At 43.3% G+C, this 27,914-nt stretch overlaps 2 protein-coding genes across 10 annotated transcripts in view; both read left to right on the top strand.

The window, feature by feature from the left end:
* Window positions 1-10,088, top strand: part of LOC110528909 (serine/threonine-protein kinase PAK 2) — a 25,740-nt gene extending 15,652 nt beyond the window's left edge. For all 4 annotated transcript variants that reach the window (XM_036952103.2, XM_036952106.2, XM_036952104.2 and 1 more), the window contains exons 8-15: window positions 5,593-5,656; window positions 5,940-5,988; window positions 6,073-6,185; window positions 6,387-6,504; window positions 6,613-6,712; window positions 7,310-7,506; window positions 7,647-7,784; window positions 7,883-10,088. In XM_036952103.2, coding sequence (XP_036807998.1) covers window positions 5,593-5,656; window positions 5,940-5,988; window positions 6,073-6,185; window positions 6,387-6,504; window positions 6,613-6,712; window positions 7,310-7,506; window positions 7,647-7,784; window positions 7,883-7,969 — 866 coding nt within the window. In that variant the 3' untranslated portion in view covers window positions 7,970-10,088. The remainder of the gene's footprint in view (window positions 1-5,592; window positions 5,657-5,939; window positions 5,989-6,072; window positions 6,186-6,386; window positions 6,505-6,612; window positions 6,713-7,309; window positions 7,507-7,646; window positions 7,785-7,882) is intronic.
* Window positions 10,089-12,014: 1,926 nt separating this feature from the next.
* LOC110495693 (plastin-1) lies at window positions 12,015-27,533 on the top strand. Of its 6 annotated transcripts, none has more exons than XM_090207955.1 (18): window positions 12,015-12,098; window positions 18,111-18,266; window positions 18,749-18,886; window positions 20,261-20,353; window positions 22,564-22,724; window positions 23,142-23,271; window positions 23,432-23,564; window positions 23,649-23,730; window positions 23,885-24,050; window positions 24,211-24,353; window positions 24,443-24,538; window positions 24,629-24,824; window positions 25,085-25,163; window positions 25,593-25,707; window positions 26,121-26,254; window positions 26,344-26,467; window positions 26,583-26,707; window positions 26,839-27,533. In XM_090207955.1, exons 4-18 carry the CDS (start codon window positions 20,284-20,286, stop codon window positions 26,975-26,977), a joined length of 1,893 nt encoding a protein of 630 aa, XP_090064081.1. In that variant the 5' UTR covers window positions 12,015-12,098; window positions 18,111-18,266; window positions 18,749-18,886; window positions 20,261-20,283; the 3' UTR covers window positions 26,978-27,533. The 6 variants fall into 6 exon arrangements, with proteins under 6 accessions (XP_090064081.1, XP_090064079.1, XP_036808003.1 ...); XM_090207953.1 differs by having other exon boundaries at window positions 12,020-12,098; window positions 18,744-18,886; XM_036952108.2 differs by having other exon boundaries at window positions 12,024-12,183; window positions 18,744-18,886.
* The last annotated feature ends 381 nt before the right edge of the window (window positions 27,534-27,914 follow it).

Genomic DNA, 27,914 nt, shown 5'->3' on the forward strand with positions numbered 1-27,914 from the left:
CAGTATATCACACACATCACATTACACACAGACATACAGTATATCACACACATCATATTACACACAGACATACAGTATATCACACGCATCATATTACACACAGACATACAGTATATTACACACAGACATACAGTATATTACACACAGACATACAGTATATTACACACAGACATACAGTATATTACACACAGACATACAGTATATTACACACAGACATACAGTATATTACACACAGATATACAGTATATTACACACAGACATACAGTATATCACACACATCACATTACACACAGACATACAGTATATCACACACATCATATTACACACAGACATACAGTATATCACACACATCATATTACACACAGATATACAGTATATTACACACAGACATACAGTATATTACACACAGACATACAGTATATCACACACATCATATCACACACAGACATTCAGTATATCACACACATCATATTACACACAGACATACAGTATATCACACACAGACATACAGTATATTACACACAGACATACAGTATATCACACACAGACATACAGTATATTACACACATCATATTACACACAGACATACAGTATATTACACACAGACATACAGTATATTACACACAGACATACAGTATATTACACACAGACATACAGTATATCACACACAGACATACAGTATATTACACACAGACATACAGTATATTACACACAGACATACAGTATATTACACACAGACATACAGTATATTACACACAGACATACAGTATATCACACACATCATATTACACACAGACATACAGTATATCACACACATCATATTACACACAGATATACAGTATATTACACACAGACATACAGTATATTACACACAGACATACAGTATATCACACACAGACATACAGTATATTACACACAGACATACAGTATATTACACACAGACATACAGTATATTACACACAGACATACAGTATATTACACACAGACATACAGTATATTACACACATCATATTACACACAGACATACAGTATATTACACACAGACATACAGTATATTACACACAGACATACAGTATATTACACACAGACATACAGTATATTACACACATCATATTACACACAGACATACAGTATATTACACACAGACATACAGTATATCACACACATCACATTACACACAGACATACAGTATATTACACACAGACATACAGTATATTACACACAGACATACAGTATATTACACACATCATATTACACACAGACATACAGTATATTACACACAGACATACAGTATATTACACACAGACATACAGTATATTACACACATCATATTACACACAGACATACAGTATATTACACACAGACATACAGTATATTACACACAGACATACAGTATATCACACACAGACATACAGTATATTACACACAGACATACAGTATATTACACACAGACATACAGTATATTACACACAGACATACAGTATATTACACACATCATATTACACACAGACATACAGTATATTACACACAGACATACAGTATATTACACACAGACATACAGTATATTACACACAGACATACAGTATATTACACACAGACATACAGTATATTACACACAGACATACAGTATATCACACACAGACATACAGTATATTACACACAGACATACAGTATATTACACACAGACATACAGTATATTACACACAGACATACAGTATATTACACACAGACATACAGTATATTACACACAGACATACAGTATATCACACACAGACATACAGTATATTACACACAGACATACAGTATATTACACACAGACATACAGTATATTACACACAGACATACAGTATATTACACACATCATATTACACACAGACATACAGTATATTACACACAGACATACAGTATATTACACACAGACATACAGTATATTACACACAGACATACAGTATATTACACACAGACATACAGTATATTACACACAGACATACAGTATATCACACACAGACATACAGTATATCACACACAGACATACAGTATATTACACACAGACATACAGTATATTACACACAGACATACAGTATATTACACACAGACATACAGTATATTACACACAGACATACAGTATATTACACACAGACATACAGTATATTACACACAGATATACAGTATATTACACACAGACATACAGTATATCACACACATCACATTACACACAGACATACAGTATATCACACACATCATATTACACACAGACATACAGTATATCACACGCATCATATTACACACAGACATACAGTATATTACACACAGACATACAGTATATTACACACAGACATACAGTATATTACACACAGACATACAGTATATTACACACAGACATACAGTATATTACACACAGACATACAGTATATTACACACAGATATACAGTATATTACACACAGACATACAGTATATCACACACATCACATTACACACAGACATACAGTATATCACACACATCATATTACACACAGACATACAGTATATCACACACATCATATTACACACAGATATACAGTATATTACACACAGACATACAGTATATTACACACAGACATACAGTATATCACACACATCATATCACACACAGACATTCAGTATATCACACACATCATATTACACACAGACATACAGTATATCACACACATCATATTACACACAGACATACAGTATATTACACACAGACATACAGTATATTACACACAGACATACAGTATATCACACACAGACATACAGTATATTACACACATCATATTACACACAGACATACAGTATATTACACACAGACATACAGTATATTACACACAGACATACAGTATATTACACACAGACATACAGTATATCACACACAGACATACAGTATATTACACACAGACATACAGTATATTACACACAGACATACAGTATATTACACACAGACATACAGTATATTACACACAGACATACAGTATATCACACACATCATATTACACACAGACATACAGTATATCACACACATCATATTACACACAGATATACAGTATATTACACACAGACATACAGTATATTACACACAGACATACAGTATATCACACACAGACATACAGTATATTACACACAGACATACAGTATATTACACACAGACATACAGTATATTACACACAGACATACAGTATATTACACACAGACATACAGTATATTACACACATCATATTACACACAGACATACAGTATATTACACACAGACATACAGTATATTACACACAGACATACAGTATATTACACACAGACATACAGTATATTACACACATCATATTACACACAGACATACAGTATATTACACACAGACATACAGTATATCACACACATCACATTACACACAGACATACAGTATATTACACACAGACATACAGTATATTACACACAGACATACAGTATATTACACACATCATATTACACACAGACATACAGTATATTACACACAGACATACAGTATATTACACACAGACATACAGTATATTACACACATCATATTACACACAGACATACAGTATATTACACACAGACATACAGTATATTACACACAGACATACAGTATATTACACACAGACATACAGTATATTACACACAGACATACAGTATATTACACACAGACATACAGTATATCACACACAGACATACAGTATATTACACACAGACATACAGTATATTACACACAGACATACAGTATATTACACACAGACATACAGTATATTACACACAGACATACAGTATATTACACACATCACATTACACACAGACATACAGTATATTACACACATCATATTACACACAGACATACAGTATATTACACACAGACATACAGTATATTACACACAGACATACAGTATATTACACACAGACATACAGTATATTACACACAGACATACAGTATATTACACACAGACATACAGTATATCACACACAGACATACAGTATATTACACACAGACATACAGTATATTACACACAGACATACAGTATATTACACACAGACATACAGTATATTACACACAGACATACAGTATATTACACACAGACATACAGTATATCACACACAGACATACAGTATATTACACACAGACATACAGTATATTACACACAGACATACAGTATATTACACACAGACATACAGTATATTACACACATCATATTACACACAGACATACAGTATATTACACACAGACATACAGTATATTACACACAGACATACAGTATATTACAAACAGACATACAGTATATTACACACATCATATTACACACAGACATACAGTATATTACACACAGACATACAGTATATTACACACAGACATACAGTATATTACACACAGACATACAGTATATTACACACATCATATTACACACAGACATACAGTATATTACACACAGACATACAGTATATTACACACAGACATACAGTATATTACACACAGACATACAGTATATTACACACAGACATACAGTATATTACACACAGACATACAGTATATTACACACAGACATACAGTATATTACACACAGACATACAGTATATCACACACAGACATACAGTATATTACACACAGACATACAGTATATTACACACAGACATACAGTATATTACACACAGACATACAGTATATTACACACATCATATTACACACAGACATACAGTATATTACACACAGACATACAGTATATTACACACAGACATACAGTATATTACACACAGACATACAGTATATCACACACAGACATACAGTATATCACACACAGACATACAGTATATTACACACAGACATACAGTATATTACACACAGACATACAGTATATTACACACAGACATACAGTATATTACACACATCATATTACACACAGACATACAGTATATTACACACAGACATACAGTATATTACACACAGACATACAGTATATTACACACGGACATACAGTATATTACACACAGACATACAGTATATTACACACAGACATACAGTATATTACACACAGACATACAGTATATTACACACATCATATTACACACAGACATACAGTATATTACACACAGACATACAGTATATTACACACAGACATACAGTATATTACACACAGACATACAGTATATTACACACGGACATACAGTATATTACACACAGACATACAGTATATTACACACAGACATACAGTATATTACACACAGACATACAGTATATTACACACATCATATTACACACAGACATACAGTATATTACACACAGACATACAGTATATTACACACAGACATACAGTATATTACACACAGACATACAGTATATTACACACAGACATACAGTATATTACACACGGACATACAGTATATTACACACAGACATACAGTATATTACACACAGACATACAGTATATTACACACAGACATACAGTATATTACACACAGACATACAGTATATTACACACAGACATACAGTATATTACACACAGACATACAGTATATTACACACAGACATACAGTATATCACACACATTATGTCACCAGTCTGGTTCTATGTCTTTCAGGAACCATTGTCAGTATTGGAGATCCCAAGAAGAAGTACACACGCTATGAGAAGATCGGACAGGGGTGAGACACACACACACACACACTCACACATACACACCCACACACACACTGTAGAGGTGAGTCCATTTACATGTTCACCTTTTTGTGCCTTTATCCATATCTAAGTAACAGATTGGACACTACTCTCTCTCTCTCTCTCTCGCTGTCTCTCGTTCTCTCTCGCTCTCCCTCTCTCTCGTTCTCTCTCTCTCGTTCTCTCTCTCTCGCTGTCTCTCGTTCTCTCTCACTCTCCCTCTCTCGTTCTCTCTCTCTCGTTCTCTCTTTCTCTCTCGTTCTCTCTCAGAGCGTCTGGTACTGTCTATACAGCCATCGATGTTGCCACTGGTGCAGAGGTAAGGTCCCTTCCTGGGTCAACACCAGCACACACACACTTTCAGACTGAACACAGACTTAAAACTTGTTTGTGTGTGTTACAGGTAGCTATCAAACAGATCAACCTCCAGAAACAGCCGAAGAAGGAGCTGATCATCAACGAGATCCTGGTGATGAAGGAGTTACAACAACCTAACATCGTCAACTACGTAGACAGGTAACACACACACACACACCTCAGAAGTACGCCTGTGTCAGTACTCTGTGTGTTGGAGTCAATTATTTACTTTGTTTCTGTTTCTGTGTGTGTGTGTGTGTGTGTGTGTGTGTGTGTGTGTGTGTGTGTGTGTGTGTGTGTGTGTGTGTGTGTGTGTGTGTGTGTGTGTGTGTGTTTGTGTGTGTGTGTGTGTGTGTGTAGTTTCCTGGTAGGTGAGGAGTTGTTTGTGGTGATGGAGTATCTGGCTGGAGGTTCGCTCACGGACGTTGTCACGGAAACATGCATGGATGAGGCTCAGATCGCTGCTGTGTGCAGAGAGGTACACACACACACACTGCTGCTGTCTGCCGAAAGGTATACTCACACACACTCAGTCACAGAGCACAGGGAGGTGTGTGTGACGGTGTGTCCTGTGTGTGTCCTGTAGTGTCTGCAGGCTCTGGAGTTCCTCCATGCCAACCAGGTGATCCACAGAGACATCAAGAGTGACAACGTGCTGCTGGGCATGGACGGATCTGTCAAGCTCAGTAAGAACACATACTCCCTCTCCGGCGCTCTAGGTCACCAGGCTGCTCATGATTACGCACATCTGTCACCAGGGCCTCATCAGACTCACCTGGACTCCAACACCTCCCTGATTACCTTCCCTATATATGTCACTCCCTTTGGTTCCTTCCCCAGGCGTCATTGACTCTGTTCTGGTTTCATGTCTGTGAGCTTTTTCTGTTTCATGTTCTATTTATTCATTCAATTATTTACTCCCTGTAGTTGCTTCCTGACTCCCAGCGTAAACGTTACACACACACACACACACACTTTCTGTCTGCCTCCTCTTCCTCTCTCCCTTCATCTCTCCTCTGTAGCTGGTTCTAGGTTCTGTTTCTAGATAAAATGCCTTGCCAATCCTAAGTGTCCTATTGTTTTGTGTCCTATCATTGTATTGTCTTGACAGTCACACTAACTTACCTGTTTTCTTTCCTCTGTCTAGCTGAATGTGACTAGGTGAATGTTTCATATTAACTTGACAGTCACACTAACTTGGATCTTATTGCATTGTCCCCTGTCATTATACTGCTGGGTTGACCTTCCCTCTAACATGTCTGTTCTCTCCCCTCCCTCTCCAGCTGACTTTGGGTTCTGTGCCCAGATCACTCCAGAGCAGAGTAAGAGGAGCACCATGGTGGGGACTCCCTACTGGATGGCTCCTGAGGTGGTGACCAGGAAGGCCTACGGACCCAAGGTGGACATCTGGTCCCTGGGCATCATGGCTATAGAGATGGTGGAGGGAGAACCCCCTTACCTCAACGAGAACCCACTCAGGGTGAGGTTGGATGTGTGTGTGTGTGTGTGTGGGGGGGGGGTTCCATGCGTGTGTGTGTGTGGGGGGGGTTCCATGCGTGTGTGTGTGTGTCCAGGCATTGCACTTGGTGGCCAGTAATGTTCAGTGTGTGTCTCCTACAGGCCCTCTACCTGATAGCCACCAATGGGACTCCAGAGCTCCAGTCTCCAGAGAAGTTATCTCCAGTGTTCAGGTCCTTCCTGTCCCGCTGTCTGGAGATGGATGTAGAGAAGAGAGGAGGGGGGAAAGAACTACTGCAGGTACACACACACACACACACGCACAAACACACACATACACACACACACCGGGATGAGAAGAGTTTGTTTCATTGGTTGATCTCTTGTCTTCCCTGCAGCATCCATTCCTAAAGCTGGCCAAGCCTCTCTCCAGCCTCACCCCTCTCATCCTGGCAGCCAAGGAGGCCATGAAGAGTAACCGCTAACCCTGGTTAGCCACAGATACACTGGATTTCTATATCTCTGTGTTAGCCTGAGCGCTAACTGCTAACTACTAGCCTTACCAGCTAACTTCCAGCCCTACTGTACCAACTCATCAGTGCCTCTCAGTAACTGACAGCATCTCCTCCTTGATGCTAAACACCAGCCTGCTAGCGCCCTGGCTTGTACACCTACAAGTCACACAAGTCGGCTTCCTGCTCTTTTTGACTCCCCTTCCCCTCTGTCCTTCACCCCTCACTCCATATCACACACCAGTCTTCCTATGTCTCTTACCCCCTCCCTGTCTGTCCCTCACCCCTCACTCCATATCACACACCAGTCTTCCTATGTCTCTCACCCCCTCCCTGTCTGTCCCTCACCCCTCACTCCATATCACACACCAGTCTTCCTATGTCTCTCACCCCCTCCCTGTCTGTCCCTCACCCCTCACTCCATATCACACACCAGTCTTCCTATGTCTCTCACCCCCTCCCTGTCTGTCCCTCACCCCTCACTCCATATCAGACACCAGTCTTCCTATGTCTCTTACCCCCTCCCTGTCTGTCCCTCACCCCTCACTCCATATCACACACCAGTCTTCCTATGTCTCTTACCCCCTCCCTGTCTGTCCCTCACCCCCCCCTCCTCATCTGTCCCTCACCCCTCACTCCATATCACACACCAGTCTTCCTATGTCTTTTACCCCCTCCCTGTCTGTCCCTCACCCCCCCTCCCTGTCTGTCCCTCACCCCTCACTCCATATCACACACCAGTCTTCCTATGTCTCTTACCCCCTCCCTGTCTGTCCCTCACCCCCCCTCCTCATCTGTCCTTCACCCCTCACTCCATATCACACACCAGTCTTCCTATGTCTCTTACCCCCTCCCTGTCTGTCCATCACCCCCCCTCCTCATCTGTCCCTCACCCCTCACTCCATATCACACACCAGTCTTCCTATGTCTTTTACCCCCTCCCTGTCTGTCCCTCACCCCCCCTCCCTGTCTGTCCCTCACCCCTCACTCCATATCACACACCAGTCTTCCTATGTCTCTTACCCCCTCCCTGTCTGTCCCTCACCCCCCCTCCTCATCTGTCCTTCACCCCTCACTCCATATCACACACCAGTCTTCCTATGTCTCTTACCCCCTCCCTGTCTGTCCCTCACCCCCCCCCTGTCTGTCCCTCACCCCTCACTCCATATCACACACCAGTCTTCCTATGTCTCTTACCCCCTCCCTGTCTGTCCCTCACCCCCCCCCCCCTGTCTGTCCCTCACCCCTCACTCCATATCACACACCAGTCTTCCTATGTCTCTTACCCCCTCCTCATCTGTCCCTCACCCACCCTCCATTTTCCTCACCCTCTTTTTCATTCAGATGTTGTGAGGTTTTCCTGTACTGTTTGTCTCTTTCTCTCTCTTTACTCTGACTAAGAAACTTAAAGGTGCAATCTGTAAAAATGATTGTCCCACAAACAAATAGTTCATTTCAATCCTACAGTATCAGTGTTGCAGTACACCTGCAAATAAAACTACAGATTGCACCTTTAACAAAATGAAAGAAAGTAATTGCTGTATTATGGAACTATCTCGGTATTCAATTCAAATATGTTGGCAGCAAAACCAAATGACATTTTTCAAAATCGTTTTGTATATTATGTACTTTGACAAATGTTGAGGGGGAAAAAATCGGGATACTTGGAGAACTGTATTTTAACGTGTATGAATACTTTTCATTATGTGTTTTGTGACTAACATTCTGATAGAAACCTTCCATAACGGTGTGCCTTAATGAACACAACATTAAGTTGAATTGTCACTTAGTGTCCCATTGACATCAACGCATGACTACGTGAAAACGGGACGTAAGTGGAAGTTAGGATTTGCTCCTATGATTGGCCAATCAAAAAGCATTCCACCGTTCTAGACTAGTTCCATTCCATTTCACAGACATTCCAGTCAGAGAGGTTGATTGGTTGAGTCTGATGATGTTGATGATTTTAATAAGTATCCCCTTCTGTTGTTCATTTTTAATTAATGAAACCAAACTTTTTTTTTTTTTTACAGGAAACCATGTATTTTCAAACAGTCTATGTAAATTATTATTAAAGATAGACTTGAACTAATGCTTGTGTGCGTGTGTCTGTGTAGAACATTATAGGTGAAGTACTGTGTCTGTGTAGAACATTATAGGGTGAAGCACTGTGTCTATGTAGAACATTATAGGGTGAAGTACTGTGTCTGTGTAGAACATTATAGGGTGAAGTACTGTGTCTGTGTAGAACATTATAGGGTGAAGTACTGTGTCTATGTAGAACATTATAGGGTGAAGTACTGTGTCTGTGTAGAACATTATAGGGTGAAGTACTGTGTCTGTAGAACATTATAGGTGAAGTACTGTGTCTATGTAGAACATTATAGGTGAAGGACTGTGTCTGTGTAGAACATTATAGGGTGAAGTACTGTGTCTGTGTAGAACATTATAGGGTGAAGCACTGTGTCTATGTAGAACATTATAGGGTGAAGTACTGTGTCTGTGTAGAACATTATAGGGTGAAGTACTGTGTCTGTGTAGAACATTATAGGGTGAAGTACTGTGTCTATGTAGAACATTATAGGGTGAAGTACTGTGTCTGTGTAGAACATTATAGGGTGAAGTACTGTGTCTGTAGAACATTATAGGTGAAGTACTGTGTCTGTGTAGAACATTATAGGGTGAAGTACTGTGTCTGTAGAACATTATAGGTGAAGTACTGTGTCTGTGTAGAACATTATAGGTGATGTGCTGTGTCTGTGTAGAACATTATAGGTGAAGTACTGTGTCTGTGTAGAACATTATAGGGTGAAGTACTGTGTCTGTGTAGAACATTATAGGGTGAAGTACTGTGTCTGTGTAGAACATTATAGGGTGAAGGACTGTGTCTATGTAGAACATTATAGGGTGAAGTACTGTGTCTGTGTAGAACATTATAGGGTGAAGTAGTGTGTCTGTGTAGAACATTATAGGTGATGTGCTGTGTCTGTGTAGAACATTATAGGGTGAAGTACTGTGTCTGTAGAACATTATAGGGTGAAGTACTGTGTCTGTGTAGAACATTATAGGTGATGTGCTGTGTCTGTGTAGAACATTATAGGGTGAAGTACTGTGTCTGTGTAGAACATTATAGGGTGAAGGACTGTGTCTGTAGAACATTATAGGGTGAAGTACTGTGTCTGTAGAACATTATAGGTGAAGTACTGTGTCTGTGTAGAACATTATAGGGTGAAGTACTCTGGCTGTGTAGAACATTATAGGGTGAAGTACTGTGTCTGTAGAACATTATAGGTGAAGTACTGTGTCTGTGTAGAACATTATAGGGTGAAGTACTGTGTCTGTAGAACATTATAGGTGAAGTACTGTGTCTGTGTAGAACATTATAGGTGATGTGCTGTGTCTGTGTAGAACATTATAGGTGAAGTACTGTGTCTGTGTAGAACATTATAGGGTGAAGTACTGTGTCTGTAGAACATTATAGGTGAAGTGCTGTGTCTGTGTAGAACATTATAGGTGAAGTACTCTGGCTGTGCCAGTCGAGGGCATTCTGCGTTCACTGCTTTTCACTACAGCTTTTCACGGGTGTATCTCCCTCGCTCTCGCTCTCTCTCGCTTTCCCCCACCCCTTTACCCCACCCTCTCTCTCTCTTTCCCCCACCCCTTTACCCCACCCTCTCTCTCTCTTTCCCCCACCCCTTTACCCCACCCTCTCTCTCTCTTTCCCCCACCCCTTTACCCCACCCTCTCTCTCTCTTTCTCACTCCCTCCCTTTTCTCTCTCTCCGCTCCTCCTTTATCTCTCCATTCTCTCCCACGCTCTCCTTCTCAATGATAGTGTTTAATCTCTCAGGTCATTCACAGCTGGATTACAGTGTAATAACGGGACCAATATAAAGCACTGATTGTTAGATGGTTTCACATTGAGATATGTAAGCGATACAATACCCAATAGCATCTGTAGTTGGCGGACATTTATGTCTTGATAGCTCTGTGTGTGTGTGTGTGTGTGTGTGTGTGTGTGTGTGTGTGTGTAACCAGAGAGGCCCGGTGTGGGACAGGTGTCAGATGGAGAGCAGAGCTGAGAAAGAGAGGGAGTTCTGAAGGTCTGTTTTAGAGGTAGACAGACTAATTAGACAGACTAATGAGGTCGGCGTGTGTCGAGACAACGTATAGAGACAACGTATAGAGGTGTGTGTTATTTGGTTCAGGGAGAGTGTGGGACTTGTGTGTTTCTGAAGAGAGGAGAGGGGGAGGCCGGATCCCTGTTATCCTGCAGGTCGGATCCTAAACCTCTCAGCAGGCTGGTGAGTGACAGACAGTAAGCTCCTTACTGCAGTACTGGAGGACTACGTTACTGGGTGACCAGAGCTCCTTACTGGAGGACTGAGTTACTGGGTGACCAGAGCTCCTTACTGCAGTACTGAAGGACTACGTTACTGGGTGACCAGAGCTCCTTACTGGAGGACTGGAGGACTAAGTTACTGGGTGACCAGAGCTCCTTACTGGAGGACTGAGTTACTGGGTGACCAGAGCTCCTTATTGCAGTACTGGAGGACTGAGTTACTGGGTGACCAGAGCTCCTTATTGCAGTACTGGAGGACTACGTTACTGGGTGACCAGAGCTCCTTACTGGAGGACTACGTTACTGGGTGACCAGAGCTCCTTACTGCAGTACTGGAGGACTGAGTTACTGGGTGACCAGAGCTCCTTACTGGAGGACTGGAGGACTACGTTACTGGGTGACCAGAGCTCCTTACTAGAGGACTAAGTTACTGGGTGACCAGAGCTCCTTACTGGAGGACTGGAGGACTGAGTTACTGGGTGACCAGAGCTCCTTACTGGAGGACTGGAGGACTGAGTTACTGGGTGACCAGAGCTCCTTATTGCAGTACTGGAGGACTGAGTTACTGGGTGACCAGAGCTCCTTACTGCAGTACTGGAGGACTAAGTTACTGGGTGACCAGAGCTCCTTACTGGAGGACTAAGTTACTGGGTGACCAGAGCTCCTTACTGCAGTACTGGAGGACTGAGTTACTGGGTGACCAGAGCTCCTTATTGCAGTACTGGAGGACTAAGTTACTGGGTGACCAGAGCTCCTTACTGCAGTACTGGAGGACTGAGTTACTGGGTGACCAGAGCTCCTTACTGGAGGACTGGAGGACTGAGTTACTGGGTGACCAGAGCTCCTTATTGCAGTACTGGAGGACTGAGTTACTGGGTGACCAGAGCTCCTTATTGCAGTACTGGAGGACTGAGTTACTGGGTGACCAGAGCTCCTTACTGCAGTACTGGAGGACTGAGTTACTGGGTGACCAGAGCTCCTTACTGGAGGACTAAGTTACTGGGTGACCAGAGCTCCTTATTGCAGTACTGGAGGACTGAGTTACTGGGTGACCAGAGCTCCTTATTGCAGTACTGGAGGACTGAGTTACTGGGTGACCAGAGCTCCTTACTGGAGGACTAAGTTACTGGGTGACCAGAGCTCCTTACTGCAGTACTGGAGGACTGAGTTACTGGGTAACCAGAGCCATATAAAGGTTTGACCAACTTTGCCAGTCATAACGAGTATTTGGATTCTCAGTAACCATAGCAGTTAAGTTAGCTGTTGTTTGAAAAGTCAGTAAATTCAGCATTTCTCTATGTGGCTCTATCTGTGTGTCACTACCAAGGTGAATCATTTCTATGGCAGTAAAGCAGTGGGTTGTTACAGTAAAGCAGTGGGTTGTTACAGTAAAGCAGTGGGTTGTTACGGGTTGTTACAGTAAAGCAGTTGGTTCTTACAGTAAAGCGGTGGGTTGTTACAGTAAAGCAGTTGGTTGTTACAGTAAAGAAGTGGGTTGTTAAATTAAAGCAGTGGGTTGTTACAGTAAAGCAGTGGGTTGTTACAGTAAAGCAGTTGGTTGTTACGGGTTGTTACAGTAAAGCGGTGGGTTGTTACAGTAAAGCGGTGGGTTGTCACAGTAAAGCAGTGGGTTGTTACAGTAAAGCGGTGGGTTGTCACAGTAAAGCAGTGGGTTGTTACGGGTTGTTACAGTAAAGCAGTTGGTTGTTACGGGTTGTTACAGTAAAGCGGTGGGTTGTTACAGTAAAGCGGTGGGTTGTCACAGTAAAGCAGTGGGTTGTTACAGTAAAGCGGTGGGTTGTCACAGTAAAGCAGTGGGTTGTTACAGTAAAGCGGTGGGTTGTTACAGTAAAGCGGTGGGTTGTCACAGTAAAGCAGTGGGTTGTTACAGTAAAGCGGTGGGTTGTTACAGTAAAGCAGTGGGTTGTTACAGTAAAGCGGTGGGTTGTTACAGTAAAGCAGTGGGTTGTTACAGTAAAGCGGTGGGTTGTCACAGTAAAGCAGTGGGTTGTTACAGTAAAGCGGTGGGTTGTTACAGTAAAGCAGTGGGTTGTTACAGTAAAGCGGTGGGTTGTTACAGTAAAGCAGTGGGTTGTTACAGTAAAGCGGTTGGCTGTTACAGTAAAGCAGTGGGTTGTTACAGTAAAGCGGTGGGTTGTTACAGTAAAGCAGTGGGTTGTTAGGGTAAAGCAGTTGGTTGTTACAGTAAAGTGGTGGGTTGTTACAGTAAAGCAGTGGGTTGTTAGGGTAAAGCAGTGGGTTGTTAGGGTAAAGCGGTGGGTTGTTACAGTAAAGCAGTTGGTTGTTACAGTAAAGCGGTGGGTTGTTACAGTAAAGCAGTGGGTTGTTACAGTAAAGCAGTGGGTTGTTACAGTAAAGCAGTGGGTTGTTACAGTAAAGCAGTGGGTTGTTACAGTAAAGCGGTAGGTTGTTACAGTAAAGCGGTGGGTTGTTACAGTAAAGCAGTGGGTTGTTAGGGTAAAGCAATGGGTTGTTACAGTAAAGCGGTGGGTTGTTACAGTAAAGCAGTAGGTTGTTACAGTAAATCAGTGGGTTGTTACAGTAAAGCGGTGGGTTGTTACAGTAAAGCGGTGGGTTGTCACAGTAAAGCAGTGGGTTGTTACAGTAAAGCAGTGGGTTGTTACAGTAAAGCGGTGGGTTGTTACAGTAAAGCAGTGGGTTGTTACAGTAAAGCAGTTGGTTGTTACAGTAAAGTGGTGGGTTGTTACAGTAAAGCAGTGGGTTGTTAGGGTAAAGCAGTGGGTTGTTACAGTAAAGCGGTGGGTTGTTACAGTAAAGCAGTTGGTTGTTACAGTAAAGCGGTGGGTTGTTACAGTAAAGCAGTGGGTTGTTACAGTAAAGCAGTGGGTTGTTACAGTAAAGCAGTGGGTTGTTACAGTAAAGCGGTAGGTTGTTACAGTAAATCGGTGGGTTGTTACAGTAAAGCAGTGGGTTGTTACAGTAAAGCAGTGGGTTGTTACAGTAAAGCGGTGGGTTGTTACAGTAAAGCGGTGGGTTGTTACAGTAAAGCAGTGGGTTGTCACAGTAAAGCAGTGGGTTGTTACAGTAAAGCGGTGGGTTGTTACAGTAAAGTGGTGGGTTGTTACAGTAAAGCAGTGGGTTGTTACGGGTTGTTACATTAAAGCAGTGGGGTGTTACAGTAAAGCAGTGGGGTGTTACGGGTTGTTACATTAAAGCGGTGGGTTGTTACATTAAAGCAGTGGGGTGTTACAGTAAAGCAGTGGGTTGTTACGGGTTGTTACAGTAAAGCAGTGGGTTGTTACAGTAAAGCGGTGGGTTGTTACAGTAAAGCGGTGGGTTGTTACAGTAAAGCAGTGGGTTGTTAGGGTAAAGCAGTGGGTTGTTACAGTAAAGCAGTGGGTTGTTACAGTAAAGCAGTGGGTTGTTACAGTAAAGCAGTGGGTTGTTACAGTAAAGCGGTGGGTTGTTACAGTAAAGTGGTGGGTTGTTACAGTAAAGCAGTGGGTTGTTAGGGTAAAGCAGTGGGTTGTTAGGGTAAAGCGGTGGGTTGTTACAGTAAAGCAGTTGGTTGTTACAGTAAAGCGGTGGGTTGTTACAGTAAAGCAGTGGGTTGTTACAGTAAAGCAGTGGGTTGTTACAGTAAAGCAGTGGGTTGTTACAGTAAAGCAGTGGGTTGTTACAGTAAAGCGGTAGGTTGTTACAGTAAAGCGGTGGGTTGTTACAGTAAAGCGGTGGGTTGTCACAGTAAAGCAGTGGGTTGTTACAGTAAAGCAGTGGGTTGTTACAGTAAAGCGGTGGGTTGTTACAGTAAAGCAGTGGGTTGTTACAGTAAAGCAGTTGGTTGTTACAGTAAAGTGGTGGGTTGTTACAGTAAATCAGTGGGTTGTTAGGGTAAAGCAATGGGTTGTTACAGTAAAGCGGTGGGTTGTTACAGTAAAGCAGTAGGTTGTTACAGTAAATCAGTGGGTTGTTACAGTAAAGCGGTGGGTTGTTACAGTAAAGCGGTGGGTTGTCACAGTAAAGCAGTGGGTTGTTACAGTAAAGCAGTGGGTTGTTACAGTAAAGCGGTGGGTTGTTACAGTAAAGCAGTGGGTTGTTACAGTAAAGCAGTTGGTTGTTACAGTAAAGTGGTGGGTTGTTACAGTAAAGCAGTGGGTTGTTAGGGTAAAGCAGTGGGTTGTTACAGTAAAGCGGTGGGTTGTTACAGTAAAGCAGTTGGTTGTTACAGTAAAGCAGTGGGTTGTTACAGTAAAGCGGTGGGTTGTTACAGTAAAGCAGTGGGTTGTTACAGTAAAGCAGTTGGTTGTTACAATAAAGTGGTGGGTTGTTACAGTAAATCAGTGGGTTGTTAGGGTAAAGCAATGGGTTGTTACAGTAAAGCGGTGGGTTGTTACAGTAAAGCAGTAGGTTGTTACAGTAAATCAGTGGGTTGTTACAGTAAAGCGGTGGGTTGTTACAGTAAAGCGGTGGGTTGTCACAGTAAAGCAGTGGGTTGTTACAGTAAAGCAGTGGGTTGTTACAGTAAAGCGGTGGGTTGTTACAGTAAAGCAGTGGGTTGTTACAGTAAAGCAGTTGGTTGTTACAGTAAAGTGGTGGGTTGTTACAGTAAAGCAGTGGGTTGTTAGGGTAAAGCAGTGGGTTGTTACAGTAAAGCGGTGGGTTGTTACAGTAAAGCAGTTGGTTGTTACAGTAAAGCGGTGGGTTGTTACAGTAAAGCAGTGGGTTGTTACAGTAAAGCAGTGGGTTGTTACAGTAAAGCAGTGGGTTGTTACAGTAAAGCGGTAGGTTGTTACAGTAAATCGGTGGGTTGTTACAGTAAAGCAGTGGGTTGTTACAGTAAAGCAGTGGGTTGTTACAGTAAAGCGGTGGGTTGTTACAGTAAAGCGGTGGGTTGTTACAGTAAAGCAGTGGGTTGTCACAGTAAAGCAGTGGGTTGTTACAGTAAAGCGGTGGGTTGTTACAGTAAAGTGGTGGGTTGTTACAGTAAAGCAGTGGGTTGTTACGGGTTGTTACATTAAAGCAGTGGGGTGTTACAGTAAAGCAGTGGGGTGTTACGGGTTGTTACATTAAAGCGGTGGGTTGTTACATTAAAGCAGTGGGGTGTTACAGTAAAGCAGTGGGTTGTTACGGGTTGTTACAGTAAAGCAGTGGGTTGTTACAGTAAAGCGGTGGGTTGTTACAGTAAAGCGGTGGGTTGTTACAGTAAAGCAGTGGGTTGTTAGGGTAAAGCAGTGGGTTGTTACAGTAAAGCAGTGGGTTGTTACAGTAAAGCAGTGGGTTGTTACAGTAAAGCAGTGGGTTGTTACAGTAAAGCGGTGGGTTGTTACAGTAAAGTGGTGGGTTGTTACAGTAAAGCGGTGGGTTGTTACAGTAAAGCAGTGGGTTGTTAGGGTAAAGCAGTGGGTTGTTACAGTAAAGCAGTGGGTTGTTACAGTAAAGCAGTGGGTTGTTACAGTAAAGCGGTGAGTTTGTGTAATAATGTGCTGTTTCTCCTTGCATAAAGTTTCATTGTATTGTCTGGCAACATAGAAAGGAAGGTGTGTGTGTGTGTGTGTGTGTGTGTGTGCGTGTGTGTGTGTGTGTGTGTGTGTGTGTGTGTGTGTGTGTGTGAGTGTGAGAGAGAGAGAGAGAGAGCTTGGAGGGGTATGTACAGCTAGAGTTACATCTCTCTACAATATGGTTGTGTGTGTGTGTGTGCATGCGTGTGTGCATGCGTGTGTGCGTTCGTGCATGCCAGTGTGTGGTGAAAGAAACCGATGACACAGCTAAAGGGTTAATTGCTAACTCCCAGGCTGGAGTCTCTGGAGGACCACGCCCATCCCAGAGTTCAATGGGCCGAAGGTCTCTTGTCCTCCGCTGCTTCGGTCAAGACAGCGAGCAAGAAGACACCTGACCACCTCTAAACCTCTACCAAGCTTCTCCAGCCCTGTCTGATCCTCTCTTCACGGTAAGTCTTCATTTCCTGTTTCGGCTACTATTTACTACACAAATACAGTAGCCAATGTGGTGCTTTCTGACACTTACAGTATGTCAAAGGAGGAAGACTGATCGATCACTGCTTGGCATCGAATGATACGGAGTCTAGGGTCACAATGAGTCACCAAAGTCTTCTAAGTAGCTGGCGAACAGCGGGATATAGCAGAACTTGTCATACAGTCTTGTCTCAGCCAGTAGTGTTTAAGTTCTGTAATATACTTTTTGCACTTAGTTTGTAAGTCCATTTCTTGCGAAGTAAATGCGAAGTAAATGTCTAACTAGCTACTACTATCATTCATCTGTATATATTTTTAGATTTTTTTTGATCATGTAATTTAGGACACCACATAATAATGAACATATCAGCTCACAACAACACAGTTAACTCCGCAGCTGATGTTCATGTGGAGATGGCTGTAACATATTCAAACTCCTCTTCTCTACCCAGTGCAGCTGAACAACTCCTAGCCTCTTGTTAGGCCAGTCGGCAGACCCGCTCTACTCAGCCAGGAGTGACTGAACGCGGGGAGCAGAGAGACCTTGGCCCCTCTCGTCCAGAACAGAACCAAACAGACACAGGCTTTTATGAAGGTGTGTTCTGGGGTGTGAGCCCCCTGGGGTCAGGTGTGTGGAGGGTCAGCGAGGGGAGCTGTCTGGGTGTGTCAATTCAGTCAATTCAAATTCAAAAATGTGCATCCGAAATCAAATTTCATTTCCCGAATTGACTAAACTTGAATGGAACAGTAGAGAGCTGTGGGATCAAAGCCACTGCCATATATAGAGTCTATGCTGAGTGAGCCCCCAGAACAGTCTCAGTTTGACGGGGCATGGACTCTACAAGGTGTCAAAAGCGTTCCACAGGGATGTTGGCCCATGTTGACTCCAATGCTTCCCACAGTTGTTTCAAGTTGGCAGAATGTCCTCTGGGTGGTGGACCATTCTTGAAAAACACTGTTGAGCGTGAAAATCCCAGCAGCTTTGCAGTTCTTGACACACTCAAACCGGTGCGCCTGACACCTACGACCTTACCCCGTTCAAAGGCACTTCAGTGTTTTGTCTCGCCCATCCACCCTCTGTATGGCACACATACACAATCCATGTCCCAATGCTTAAAAATCCTTCTTTAACCTGTCTCCTCCCCTTCATCTACACGGATTGAAGTAGATTTAACAAGTGATCAATAAGGGATCATAGTTTTCACCTGGATTTACCTGGTCAGTCTATGTCATGGAAAGAGCTGGTGTTTCTAATGTTTTGTACACTCAGTGTATATTGAGGCCATTCCAGGACACAACACACAACACATATCCTTATTGTCCTCGTATCTCTCCCTCGAGTTAATCAATAACCACACAACTATTTTAATAATAATAGATCACCATACAGAACTGTATCATGTTGTCTTTGTGAGCTTAAAGATATGGGGCCGACCATCTGGGGCTGAGATTGTATGGTTCAATAATATACACTATAAATTGTATGGTCTAATATATAGATTCGATTCTAGATTGTAGACAATCTTTACTCTCACCTTATTGTAGTTAGCTCTGTATTCTCTGCAGCCTGTGATAGCACACTTATCACTGCTAGAACCCGGTAGATTAGCTTATTGCTCAATACACTGGCAGGTCAATGGAAGCATGAGGTCACAATGGAAGAATGAGGTCACAATGGAAGCATTAGGTCACAATGGAAGCATGAGATCACAATGCAAGCATGAGATCACAATGCAAGCATGAGATCACAATGAAAGAATGAGATCACAATGGAAGAATGAGATCACAATGGAAGCATGAGGTCACAATTTCAATTATAAATACTTCCTTTAATTGTGATGATAAATTGACTGTGTGTGTGTGTGTGTGTGTGTGTGTGTGTGTGTGTGTGTGTGTATGTATATATATATATATATATATATATATATATATATATATATATATATATATATAATAATATAAATATCAGGTAATCTAGATAGACTGTCCAGTATGGCGAAAAAGGTGACCCAGATTTCACGAGAGGACCTGGAGGAGCTCCGGGAGGCTTTCAACAGGATCGGTTAGTTACAGACACACACACACACACACACACACACACACACAGAGACACACACACACACACACTCACACACACATACCTACAGACACCCACAGAGGTTAGAGAGTTAACCTCGAGGTTAGGGAGGTAACCTAGAGGTTAGAGAGGTAACCTAGAGGTTAGAGAGGGAGATAGTTAACCTGGAGGTTAGAGAGTTAACCTGGAGGTTAGAGAGTTAACCTAAAGGTTAGAGAGGTAACCTAGAGATTAGAGGGATAACCTAGAGGTTAGAGAGGGAGATAGATAACCTGGAGGTTAGAGAGGTAACCTAGAGGTTAGAGAGGGAGATATATAACCTAGAGGTTAGGGAGAAACCTGGAGGTTAGGGAGAAACCTGGAGGTTAGAGAGGTAACCTAGAGGTTAGAGAGGTAACCTAGAGGTTGGAGAAGTAACCTAGAGGTTAGAGAGGGAGATAGGTAACCTAGAGGTTAGATAGGTAACCTAGAGGTTAGATAGGTAACCTTGAGGTTAGAGAGTTAACCTAGAGGTTAGAGAGGGATATAGGTAACCTAGAGGATAGATAGGTAACCTAGAGGTTAGAGAGGGATATAGGTAACCTTGAAGTTAGATAGGTAATCTAGAGGTTAGATATGTAATCTAGAGGTTAGAGAGGGATATAGCTAACATAGAGGTTCAATAGGTATATAGGTAACCTTGAGGTTAGAGAGGTAATCTAGAGGTTAGAGAGGGAGATATATAACCTTGAGGTTAGAGAGTTAACCTAGAGGTTAGAGAGGGATATAGGTAACCTTGAGGTTAGATAGGTAATCTAGAGGTTAGAGAGGGAGATATATAACCTTGAGGTTAGAGAGTTAACCTAGAGATTAGAGAGGGATATAGGTAACCTTGAGGTTAGATAGGTAATCTGGAGATTAGAGAGGGATATCGGTAACCTTGAGGTTAGAGAGGTACTCTGGAGGTTAGAGAGGTAACCTAGAGGTTAGAGAGGGATATAGGTAACCTTGAGGTTATAGAGGTAATCTGGAGATTAGAGAGGGATATCGGTAACCTTGAGGATAGAGAGGTCATCTGGAGATTAGAGAGGGATATCGGTAACCTTGAGGTTAGAGAGGTAATCTGGAGATTAGAGAGGGATATCGGTAACCTTGAGGTTAGAGAGGTAATCTAGAGGTTAGAGAGGGAGATATATAACCTTGAGGTTAGAGAGTTAACCTAGAGGTTAGAGAGGGATATAGGTAACCTAGAGGTTAGAGAGGGATATAAGTAACCTTGAGGTTAGATAGGTAATCTGGAGATTAGAGAGGGATATCGGTAACCTTGAGGTTAGAGAGGTAATCTGGAGGTAGAGAGGTAACCTAGAGGTTAGAGAGGGATATAGGTAACCTAGAGGTTAGAGAGGGATATCGGTAACCTTGAGGTTAGAGAGGTAATCTGGAGATTAGAGAGGGATATCGATAACCTTGAGGTTAGAGAGGTAATCTGGAGATTAGAGGGATATCGGTAACCTTGAGGTTAGAGAGATAATCTGGAGATTAGAGAGGGATATCGGTAACCTTGAGGTTAGAGAGGTAATCTGGAGATTAGAGAGGGATATTGGTAACCTTGAGGTTAGAGAGGTTACCTAGAGGTTAGAGACAGTGACTAGTAGCTAAAAGGTTGCTGGTTTAAATCCAGAACCCGGAGATGACAAGAGGGGAGGGAACTGGTAACGGGCCTCCATTTTGACCTTGAGCATGGCACTTCATCTGGTCATAATTCTGCCTGCCTACCTGCCTGACTGCCTGTCTGTCTGCCTACCTGTCTGTCTGTCTGTCTGTCTGTCTGTCTGTCTGTCGGTCTGCCTGCCTGCCTGCCTGTCTGTCTGTCTGTCTGTCTGCCTGCCTGTCTGCCTGTCTGCCTGTCTGCCTGTCTGTCTGCCTGCCTGTCTGTCTGTCTGTCTGTCTGTCTGTCTGTCTGTCTGTCTGTCTGTCTGTCTGCCTGTCTGCCTGTCTGTCTGTCTGTCTGTCAGTCTGCCTGCCTACCTGCCTGTCTGTCTGCCTGCCTGCCTGCCTGTCTGCCTGTCTGTCTGCCTGTCTGTCTGCCTGTCTGTCTGTCTGTCTGTCTGTCTGTCTGTCTGTCTGTCTGCCTGTCTGTCTGCCTGACTGCCTACCTGTCTGTCTGTCTGCCTGTCTGCCTACCTGCCTGACTGCCTGTGTTTCCTCCCATACAGACACTGACAACAGTGGTTTTGTCAGTGACTTTGAGCTGCAGGAGCTGTTCAGAGAGGCTAGTTTCTCCATGCCAGGCTACAGAGTCAGAGACATAGTGGAGATCTTTGTAGCAGGAGACACCAACAAGGACGGGAAGATCAGCTTTGAAGAGTTCGTCTCGGTAAGATTTAAAATACACCGAAGTAAAGACGGTGACACATGTAGGCACGCATCCACATACACACTCACACAGACACACTCACACAGACACACTCACACAGACACACTCACACAGACACACTCACACAGACACATTCACACAGACACATTCACACAGTCACACTCACACAGACACATTTACACAGACACACTCACACAGACACTCTCACACAAACACACTCACACAGACACACTCACACAGACACTCTCACACAGACACATTCACACAGACACTCTCACACAGTCACACTCACACAGACACACTCACACAGACACACTCACACAGACACACTCACACAGACACACTCACACAGACACACAGCCACACAGACACACTCACACAGACACACTCAAAGACATGGCCCATCCTGTCTTGTAGATCTACCAGGAGCTGAAGAGTAAGGAGCTCAGTGAGACGTTCAAGAAAACCATCGCCAGGAGAGAAGGGATACAATCCTTTGGAGGATTGTCAGGAATCTCCAGCGAGGGAACACAGCACTCCTACTCAGGTAGAGAGAGAGAGAGAGAGAGAGAGAGAGAGAGAGAGAGAGAGAGAGAAAAAAAAATGTTTGTGTCCTAATCATGCAAGAACGTGTGTGTCTTTGTGTGTGTGTGTGTGTGTGTGTTTGTGTGCGTACATGTGGGTGTGTGTGTGTGTGTGTGCGTTAGATGAGGAGAAGGTGGCGTTTGTGAACTGGATCAACAAGTCTCTGGCCAAAGATGAAGACTGTAAACACCTTCTACCCATGAACCCTGACGGAGACAGTCTCTTCAAATCAGTAAAAGATGGGATACTGCTCTGGTAACACACACACAGGCACAAATATATATACACACACTCACACACACACACACTGCTAACATATACTCTGTTTTGTCTTTGCAGTAAAATGATCAACCTCTCCCAGTCTGACACCATCGATGAGAGAGTCATCAACACCAAGAAACAAACCACCTTTACCATGACTGTGAGTTAACACACACACACACACACACACACACACACACACACACACACACACACACACACACACACACACACACACACACACACACACACAGAGGAAAAATTGGACTGTTCCATATCAAAACTCTAAATCTCTCTCTCTCTCCCTTCTCTAGGAGAACCTGATGCTGGCGATAAACTCTGCATTGTCTATCGGCTGTACCGTGGTCAACATCGACGCCCCTGACCTGATGGCTGGGAAACCCCACCTGGTGCTGGGGCTGCTTTGGCAGATTATCAAGATAGGACTGTTTGCTGACATAGAGATCAGCAGCAACGAAGGTACACACACACACACACACATTGTCAAACACATAAACAGGCACAAACAAGAGTGTCTAATTTAGTTTCAATGTCATATGAGCTTCATGCCCATGTCAAATTATATGACCCCACTCTGTACCACACTGCAAGCCGATTGGCTTATTGTGTTCATTTGCAGCTCTTATTAACCTGCTGTTTGAGGGGGAGGAGTTAGAGCACCTGATGTCATTGTCTCCTGAAGAACTGTTGCTACGCTGGGTCAACCATCACCTAGGCAACGCTGGGGCCCAACCAATCAGCAACTTCAGCCAAGACATCAAGGTAACACACAGACTGTCAGTCACGTACTGTCACGCGCACACACACTGAAAATATGTTGTTTATGTATTAATGCTGTTGTTATACTGTAGGATTCCAGGGCGTATTTCACCCTGTTGGACCAGATCTCACCTAATGGAGAGGACATAGACGAGATGGCCATCCACATCGATATGACCGGCATCAATGTAAGTGGGTGTGTATTCATATGTGCGTGTGTTCATGTTTGCATGCGCGTGTGTGTGTGTTGCCACTTACGTTTGTGTGTGTGTGTATAGGAGCGTGACGACGAACGCAGGGCAGAGATGATGCTTCGCCAGGCAGCCCGTCTGGACTGCAGACAGTTTGTGTCTCCTATGGATGTGGTGTCTGGCAACAGCAAGCTGAACCTGGCCTTCGTAGCCAACCTTTTCAACACACACCCGGCCCTGAAGAGGACTAACAGCAACAACATAGACACAGCACTCATAGAGGGTGAGCTGCACACACACACACACACACACACACACACACACACACACACACACACACACACACACACACACACACACACACACACCCGGCCCTGAAGAGGACTAACAGCAACAACATAGACACAGAACTCAACTCTCTCACACACTCACAAACACACACACACACACTCTTTCTCTCTCACACACTCACAAACACACACACACAAACACTCTTTCTCTCTCTCACAGCACACTGTAATATGTGTAATGTTGTCCTAACAGGAGAATCCAGAGAGGAGAAAACATTCAGGAACTGGATGAACTCTCTGGGAGTTGCTCCCTATGTCAACCACCTCTACTGGTACAGTAACCACACACACACACACACACACACACACACACACACACACACACACACACACACACACACACACACACACACACGAACACACACACAGAGAGGGTATACATGTGTGTGTGTTAATGTTTGCATGTGTTGATTGGTGTGTGTGTGTGTTGATGTTTGCATGTGTTGATTGGTGTGTGTGTGTGTTGATGTTTGCATGTGTTGATTGGTGTGTGTGTGTTGATGTTTGCATGTGTTGATTGGTGTGTGTGTGTGTGTTGATGTTTGCATGTGTTGATTGGTGTGTGTGTGTGTTGATGTTTGCATGTGTTGATTGGTGTGTGTGTGTGTGTTGATGTTTGCATGTGTTGATTGGTGTGTGTGTGTGTTGATGTTTGCATGTGTTGATTGGTGTGTGTGTGTGTGTGTGTGTGTGTGTTGCAGTGACCTGTGTGATGCGGTGGTGATTCTCCAGTTGTATGAGAAAGTCAACGTCCCTGTAGAGTGGAAAAAAGTCAACAGACCTCCATACTCTGCACTGGGCAGTAACATGAAGAAGGTACACACACACATACTTTATTTGAATCCACCAATCGAATTGACAAAAAAGGATCCCAAACATGTCAAAGGTCCATGTATGCGTGGCACTCCAGGGTACAGAAAGCACCTGCTTCTCCAAACAGCTAGGCTTCCCACGACAGCTGAAACAGACCAGTACCTAGCCAATGGCTTTGCCCTAGTTTTTGTCAGGCTTCTCGGCAAAGGCCTGCTCCATGTAGCCGTCCAATGAGCAGCCCACTTCCAAAACAAGCACCTACCCCTGGCCTCACACACAACAATAATATCTTGCGTTCTTGGCGCGCACACACACACACACACACACGCACACACACAGACTCTCTTTTATCAAAATATTGTTGATGAAAATACAGAGGATTTCCAGGCATTGTGTTGGTGTGTCTGTGTGTGTAGTTGGAGAACTGTACCTATGCGGTGGAACTGGGTCAGAATAAAGCTCGATTCTCATTGGTGGGAATTGGAGGAGTGAATCTGAACGAGGGAAGTCCCATGCACACACTGGCTCTGGTCTGGCAGCTGATGAGGAGGTATGTACAGTACAAACACACACCTTTCCTTTTCACTTCGACATCTCTCTCACCTCTTACTATCCCTCTATCATCCCCCACCCCCTCAGGTACACTCTCCAGGTGTTGTCTGATCTAGGAGATGGGGAGAAGATTGGAGACCAGATTATAATCAACTGGGTCAACACTCAGCTCAAAGAGGGAGGCAAGGACTCACAGATCAGCAGCTTCAAGGTGGGTGTGTACGTGTGTGAGTGTGCAGTGCACATTGTGTGCATGTGAACAGCTTTAATGTGTGTGTGTGCGTGAACAGTTCTAATTTGCATCTGTGTGTGTGTGTGTCCTGCAGGATAAGCTGATCAGTACTAGTCTCCCAGTGATAGACTTGTTAGACACCATCGCACCCAAATCTATCAAAGAGGAGCTGGTGAAGAGAGGGGAGCTCAGCGATGCAGACAAGCTCAACAACGCCAAGTAAATAACCCCTGACCCGTAACCTCTGAACTCTAAATGACTTCGACCCTCAACCTCTAACCTCTTACTTCTAACTGACCTCTATCCTCTGACCCCTGAGCTGACTTCCCTTCCCTTTTGTCTTCCTGTAGGTACGCTATCACGGTATCCAGGAAGATTGGAGCCCGTGTCTACGCTCTGCCTGATGACCTGGTCGAGGTGAAACCCAAGATGGTTCTGACTGTGTTCGCATGCCTGATGGGGAGGGGCATGAAGAAAGCTGACGGCTGAACACACACACACACGCTCAGACACACTAACAGCCTGTCCCAATTGGCTCCTTACCCTTTACCCTCTTCCTGTCTCCTGCACATCTAGTCTGTGATTAGATCAGTGTATATAATCGGAGCACAGCTGATTGTTCATTAAACATTTCTTTCATACTGATAGAAAGCGAGCGGTTATGTGCCTAGTGTGCTCAAGGAGGCACTGATGGATCATTTTAATATCTCTAAATTATGTTAATGTATTAATTCATTCTGCGTAAAAGAAACAACAGAATAGAATTATAAATCTATGTAGTGAAGGGGACATGAACCCTTTGGTTTCAATCACAAACACACCTTACATAACTAACAGTACAGACACACTACAGACCTGTAAATGTTGTGTAATTCTCTTGACTTAGTAAACTCAATCGACTGTCGATAATATCCTGGCAGCCTGACATTTTCTTCATGCAAATTGTGTGTGTGTGTGTGGGAGGGGTGGTGGATTTTTGAATACTCAATCATAAACACATATAATAAAACCCATTTAATAAACACGTGTTTTATGACACCCGTCACCCGGGACTGAGATAAATGTTTACCAGGAACAGAGGACAACAAAGGAGAACTGTGTGTTGGAATGAGGTCAGTTAGCCTTGTGTGATTTGATGCATGATCTCAACTTCCATCTCACTAACAACGCTGGGATGTGATTTAGTTCATTTAGTTCACAGTTACATCTTTCCCTCTCGCCTCACTCCCACATTTCAACTGGCAGTAATAATTACTGTACCACAGATACAGCTCTTGTGAAGATCATCTGAAGAAGTAGACCAAGGTGCAGCGGGGTAAGTGTCCATGATCTTTAATACTCAGAACACCAAACAAAAACAACAAAAGGAATACCGAACGTCACGTTCAGCCAGCTTCACAGAGCGAACAAAAAACAAGATCCCACA

This window comes from Oncorhynchus mykiss, chromosome 18 (genome assembly GCF_057628025.1).
Source record: "Oncorhynchus mykiss isolate SJ-2025 chromosome 18, ASM5762802v1, whole genome shotgun sequence".
Taxonomy (NCBI): Eukaryota; Metazoa; Chordata; class Actinopteri; order Salmoniformes; family Salmonidae; genus Oncorhynchus; species Oncorhynchus mykiss.